The 6,070-nt window shown below is 58.3% G+C and overlaps 1 protein-coding gene across 1 annotated transcript; it reads right to left on the bottom strand.

The window, feature by feature from the left end:
• Positions 1-1,536: 1,536 nt before the first annotated feature.
• On the bottom strand, positions 1,537-5,297 carry LOC139440275 (proline-rich protein 36-like). The gene is made up of 4 exons (XM_071219273.1): positions 5,272-5,297; positions 4,144-4,986; positions 2,901-3,090; positions 1,537-2,778 (listed from the first exon to the last, which is right to left on the bottom strand). Exons 1-4 carry the CDS (start codon positions 5,295-5,297, stop codon positions 1,537-1,539), a joined length of 2,301 nt encoding a protein of 766 aa, XP_071075374.1.
• Positions 5,298-6,070: the final 773 nt, after the last annotated feature.

Raw genomic sequence — 6,070 nt, 5'->3', positions numbered from 1 at the left:
ACTGAGAAGAAAAAACACTAAACCATGACACACCATTGATTTTAAGATGTATCCCAATTTCAGAGACATCAAAATGTGAAAAATGTGTGTCTTAGAATCAATAAAATAAAGTACTCCATTCTAGTAATGGAGAATGTGTGTGCATAGCTTCCCTTTCTCTACTTGCTTGCTGACTGGTTTGGGCTTTCCTTTTCATTGCCCAAACTTTGCCTGTCCCTTCCACATCTCCTTTCGCCCTAACGTCATGGACACGTTGGTACTGATTTGTACTGTGGGTCCGGAATCCGTGACTGTGAGTCTGCAAGTCTCTTAAAAGCCTTGCCCTTGTAGAAAGTCTCTACTCTAGTTTCTTGAAAGAGCTACCCTGGATGGTCTCATTGTGAACTTCCTCCAATGACTGTCAACAAAATTCTTTCCAGAATCTGGCCTAACTCTCATCTTCCCACAGCACCTGGAGATATACTGCCTTCCCTGTTCACCATTCCGACCCAGGAGTTGGTTGGTTAGTCTGGGTACTGTTTATTTACAGGCATTTCCCTACAGGCCGACGGCGAGGACATGGGAGGGGGCTTGGGAGCAGAAGCTGAGGCGTGTCATCCAGTTCTCAGTAACACAGGAAACATGACTCCCCAGGCGTCTCCTGAAACACCAGGGCCTTCCCGTTCTCCACTTCAGGAGGAGGCAGGATGCAGGGAGGATTAAGCTTCTCTACCCTTCTTAGACCTTACTTCCCCTTCCTGGTTGGGAACTCCATGAAACAAGCCCGGAAGGGAAGATGGGGTCGCAGGGCCCGGTGCTGCTGGGGGAGAAGGGGATTCTCCAGCAGTGGGCCCACTGCGGAGCCGGGTTACAGGCCTGGCAGCAGCAGTTGGCTTTTCTGAGTTGGTGATTTGCTTCCATCTTTGAGTGCAGGGGGGTGGGGAGGCACTGATGCTGGCTTTGCATTCCCTAGCACTAGAAAAGGGACAGATCTATCCAGGGAAGGAATTTCCCCTCCTGTTCCCTTCCATCTGATTTGAGGTCAGAATCTGGAAACGAGCAGATGCTGATTAGAAAGGTTGGGGACACCGAGAGAGGGAGGATGCAGCCCAGGCTGCGGATCAAGGGGCTAATCCCGGACTCCTATTGACGGAGGACTCCGGGGCCTTTGGGATAAGTGGGCAGGCCTATCCTTGCCCCAGCATTCTGGGCATGTGTCAGGCAGCCAGGCGTGGGCCTGAGCTGAGGTCCACGTGGGTCTGTCTGCTGTGGAGCTAAAGGGTCTTGTGGGGAGGCACAGACAGACAAAGAGAATAGAGGTAAGGGGAGTCAGAGGCTGTGCCGGGAGGTCTAGGCAGCTGAGGGGGCCTCACTTTCTGAGGCACAGAGGCTGGCTGGCTCCAAGCAAGGCTTCCCAGGCTTTGGAGCAGGCATTGGGCTTCCTCTTCAGCTCTCTGGGATCTCGGGGAGCTGCTGGCAGACTCCCGGTCCTCGCCGCAATTTCCCCAAGAGGCTCTGCCAAGCCTGGCACCTTGGAGCCTGGGCCTCGGCTCAAATTCAGAGGCTGGCGAAGCACCTCCCTGCCGCCTGCGCAGCTCCAGGCCTCCTCCTGGTCGGAGCGCAAGGCCTGCCCTCCCCCGTGACCTCCGGGCCGACTCCCAGCCCGCTGTTCCCTGCGCCCCGACGAGCAGGGGCCGTTGGGCAGAGGGGCCGGCTCAGAGCAGGCGGTGCCGGCCGTCGCCACGGTGCCCAGACCCGACAGCAGGCGCAGGCGACGCGGGCCGGAGCGCGTAGGTGTGAGAATGTGTGCTGGGCATGGCCGCAGACGGCGCGCGGGGCTGCGGCGCGTGGGCCCCCGGACGGGGCAGCGCCGGGCGAGGAAACCGCGCGCGCCCTGGGAGCGGGGCTCGGACGCGTGGGGGTGTGCGGGCCGGGGGCCGCGGCCGGCTCCGTGCGGGCGGCGGTCTGGAAGCGGCCCCGGCCGGGCAGGCCCCGCGGAGGAGCGTCCCGCGGCGGCCGCGCCAGCGCTCGGGGCGTGCCGTCCTGGATGTCGAGCCTCGGGTGGGAGTCGCGCGGCGCGGCCGGGCCTCCCGCCCGCTCTTCCCGCCCCTCTAATCTAAACCATGCGGGCTCCCGGCCCGGCGCGGCCGGCGGGACCGAGGGCCGCGGGGAGGGCACCGGGCCGCGCGGTGGGGGAGCGGCGGCCCGCACCGGGCTCAGGGTCCTGGGGCCGCGGAGCCTGGGGACCCTCGAGACCCCCTCCACGGGGGGCGGCAGGCGCAGACTGATTGACAGCGTCGACGTCAGAGGGGGGGGCGTCCCCGCAGGGAGGGAGGGCGGAGGAGGGAGCTGAGGCCCCAAAGTGCAGCCTCGGAGATCAAGGGCCGCTCCAGAGCCGCGATGTGACCGGCCCCGAGGGCGCGGCGGGCAGCGGGATCCTGACCCAGCGGCCCGATTCGGAGCCCCAGCTGTCCCGCGTTCCTCGCCCCGAGCCTGCAGTGGACTCGGGCCGCAGGCGCCTCCGCATGCGGCAGCGCAGTTAGGGTGAGTGCGGGTTCTGGCGGGGCCGGGGGCGAGCCGGGCGGGCGGACCGGGGCCACCCTGAGCCCGGGTTGGCCCGCACAGTGGGGAGGAAGATGAGCTCGAACGTGAGCGAGGAACGAGACCTGAGTAGGACCTCGGGACGGCCCAGGCGACAGCAGGGCGGCGAGAAGTGCCCCAGACCTGGCTGCCGCCTCGGCCCGATTCCCAGCGGTTGGGGCGTGAGCCCTCCTCTCCCAGTGACCGGACCGACCGGGTCTAGGGACCCAAGAACAGAGACAGTCAGAGCCTGCGCCGAAGGAACAAGGTTCCGCCGCGGTGGCCTTGAAGTTGGTGTTTGCAGAATAAGACAGGCCAAGAGAGAGGGCTCGGTTACTTGCGGTAAATATCGGTGTAGAAATGTGTGTGATGGGATCACTGGACTTCAGAGCCTTTGATGTAACAGGCTCGTCAAAATTACAGCAAGGAGCATTGTGTGTAAGAATGATCGGTGATGGAGAATTGTCAGAGCGTGAGCAAGCAGTTGCCAAAGAAACAGGGCGAAGCGGGATAAGTAACACAGCGCTCAGACTGTAAAACAACAATAAAGTGATAGTCACTTTCATAACCAAGTGAAAACTGTAACCGCAAATTTAAAAGGATCACAGACAAAGTAACTTTAAATATAGGAACAATGTGATAAGAACCATTGTATTAAAATCAATAGCAATACCATAAGAAATAGTAACAGTATAACAAATGATAAAAATATAGGAAAAATGTGAATAAGACATGCTATTAAAGGCAATGCTAATATTAGTAAATACTAATTTCATTTATTACTACCATATCATTTATTATTGATACTACCATGAATTATTAAATGCATATTAACCCAAATCTAAAGAGCAAAGACGGCAAGTGGGATTGCTGGAGTGATACGACAATTTATGACCAAGGTATTAGTAGCCCAAACACCATGACACATAATGGTAGAGTAATAAGAAGTATATTGTACCAGGGTGATGAAAGAGAATCAGAACATTAAGAACTACAGCAATATTACAAATTATGACAAAGTAACAAGTAATGATGTGGTGAAACGTAACTAGCGGATTAAGAGCCATGGTGTTGCCAATAATGACAAAGTAACACGATGCTGTAGCGATGTGACAATACAGGGAGTATCAGGAACAACCCTAACAAAACAAATAGTGCAAAAAAAATAGCAAGAAATTTTAAATATTATAAGGATGTGAAGAACGTTAACGTGAATATTGAGAATGATAATATTGAAGTTATGGTAAATGAGGTTTTGAAGCTGTGACAAAGTACAAACAGAGACAGAGGAAACATTTTAGGGGTACGGAGTAAAAATTAAAATATGCTGGATTAACATGACCTATTGAAACCCTAGGCCCTGGAATGATGGAGCCTTGACGGGAAAGCAAGAAGGCCCATATTTAATAATGATGACTTCATAAATCAGACCCATATTTTGACCATATAGTATTAAAAATAAAAAGTGCCAATAATTTATGTGATAGGATAAATATTCCTCATGTTATTGAACGGAGCAGACTACTCGTCTGATAACACGGATAATTAAAATATAACAATCCCCCAGAGCAAGGACAGTATCACCGGTAATCCCGAGTGAAAAGAAAAATGTTCGTCTTGGAAAACGAGGCTGCTGAAAGCAGCGGGCGCGGAGCCGGCCGGCCGCGCCCGCAGAGGGTCCCCGAGAGGGGCGAGCGCGGGCCGCGGACTCGGGCTGGGTACGCGACCCGCTGTGCCGAGGGGACCGGCGGGACGGCCTCTCTGCGCCCGCAGGGCGGGAAGAAGAGGAAATTAGCGGGAGCTCCTGGGCTGTCGGGATTTGGCTCGCTGACCGAGAGGAAAGGAAGAGGTGAACCCCGAGGAGGGGAAGGAGAGCGCGGCGAGGCCCTGGTCCCAAGCCTGGGCGGTGGATGGGCGTCAGTGGACTGGGGCAGCCGACGGGCTCCGCCCGACGCGAGCTGGAGGGCGCCGCTGCCCAGCTCGGGGTGGAACAAGTGTCCCGCAGAGGACCTAGTGGCCAAGGCGGCATCGCGGCCCGGCGGCCCCTCCTCCTGGCCCCGCGCTTGCTGGCCGCACCTTGGACCATCCGACATTGGGCGCCCATCCCGACTGGCACCAGTCACAGGCAAATCCAGCGTCTCGGGCCAGGGCGCCCAACGACCCGCGCCTCGCAGAGTCCCCTGGCGCGGGGGCTCCTGGGTTTCCCAGTGGAGGCCCCGGAACCCGCCCGTGGGCCGAGGGGGTTCCTGTTGCCGGCCAGGCAGGGCGAGCCCTGTTCCCTGCTGCCCCGTGGCCTGAGGACCAGCCGGGCTGTCAGCCTTATCTTTACGGGCTTTTCCCAGCCCCAGCTGGCCCCAGCCCCCTTTTATCTCCTTGGTTGCACTTGGCTTATTTACTTTGTGAGGCTCTGGGAGCCAGAGTCTGGGCCTGGGATGGGGAGGCCAGTGGACAGGAGGGCGAGGGCCTGCATCTTGGATTGCCCAGAGAGACCCAGGGAAGACGGGAACAGAAAGAGGGCAGGAGGAGAAAGGGGCAACTTTCTGCCACAGACGTACATATAGAAAGGCACCCAGACGCTCAGGAAGCCCCACCAGAGCGTGCCCAGACCCAGAAGGAGGGAGAGGGCAGGGAGGCGGACAGAAGCAGGAACAATGCAGGGTCGTGCCCAGGATGGAGGCAGGACAGGCAGGGCCCTGCAGGCTGGGCCCTCACCTGAGGCCCAGGACCAGAAGGCACATGGGCAGGTGGGTGAATAGTCCTCAACACCTGGGGGCGATGGCTGTGCCCTGGGGGAGGACTAGTCTGTGCCTGTGAAGGGGACCTACCCAAATACCCTGGTCCTTAGCTGGGAAGAGTCTGGTCCCTTGTTCCAGAGCTGAGCCCTTTGGAGCTAAAAATGTGAGCCAGTGAGCCAGTGAAGATGAATGTGAAGGCTCGGCTGGGGAGGCTCCTGGCTGAGTTCAGGGCCTGACACAGACCAGCCTCAGGAGGCTGTGGCTGCTCGGGTGACCAGGTGGCCGTGTGAGGGTGTGAGGATGTGTGTGCTGTGTGGCTGATGCGAAGTGTGAGTGGGAGCAGGGTAACAGCCTTTGGTTCAGGAAGTCTCTCCCTGACGGCTGAGCCAGTGGGTGCGGGCAGGTGGGTGAGCAGGCCTGTGAGGGACCGCCTAGCTGGAGCCCTTTTCTGCAGGTGTGGAGCCCCAGGAGCTTGGGTCCTGCCCTCCTGGGCGGGTTCTTCTGTCCTGTCTGTCCCGGCTCAAGAGTGAGCCTGGACTCCAGCTATTAGGGAGCAGCCCCAAAAGACCCAGGCATCAGGCTCAACTGGAGCCCAGCAGGACGGAGGGACTGGGGGTACAGCTGGGGCAATGCTGAGAGGCGGTCCTTCCCCCCAGACCTACGCATCACGCAGCTCCGCACCCTGGGCAGGCAGACCTAGTACCGCACTCAGACCCTCCCAGATCCAGAGCCCAGGAGGAGGAGGCGAGGGTCCTGCCCTGGCATATCCTCCCTCC

Source organism: Desmodus rotundus, chromosome 9 (assembly GCF_022682495.2).
Source record: "Desmodus rotundus isolate HL8 chromosome 9, HLdesRot8A.1, whole genome shotgun sequence".
Taxonomy (NCBI): Eukaryota; Metazoa; Chordata; class Mammalia; order Chiroptera; family Phyllostomidae; genus Desmodus; species Desmodus rotundus.
The sequence above is the reverse complement of the archived record's forward strand: the minus strand, read 5'-3'. Positions and strand labels throughout refer to the sequence as shown.

Bases quoted from the DNA above. Each gene is read 5' to 3' on its own strand.
- LOC139440275 (XM_071219273.1), bottom strand. From the start codon at position 5,297: ATGTGCCTTCTGGTCCTGGGCCTCAG. The intron at 4,987-5,271 runs GTGAGGGCCCAG...TCCCCATCCCAG, and splicing joins CTTCTGGTCCTGGGCCTCAG to GCCCAGACTCTGGCTCCCAG. The intron at 3,091-4,143 runs GTGATACTGTCC...GTTGTTTTACAG, and splicing joins CTTTTCACTCGGGATTACCG to TCTGAGCGCTGTGTTACTTA.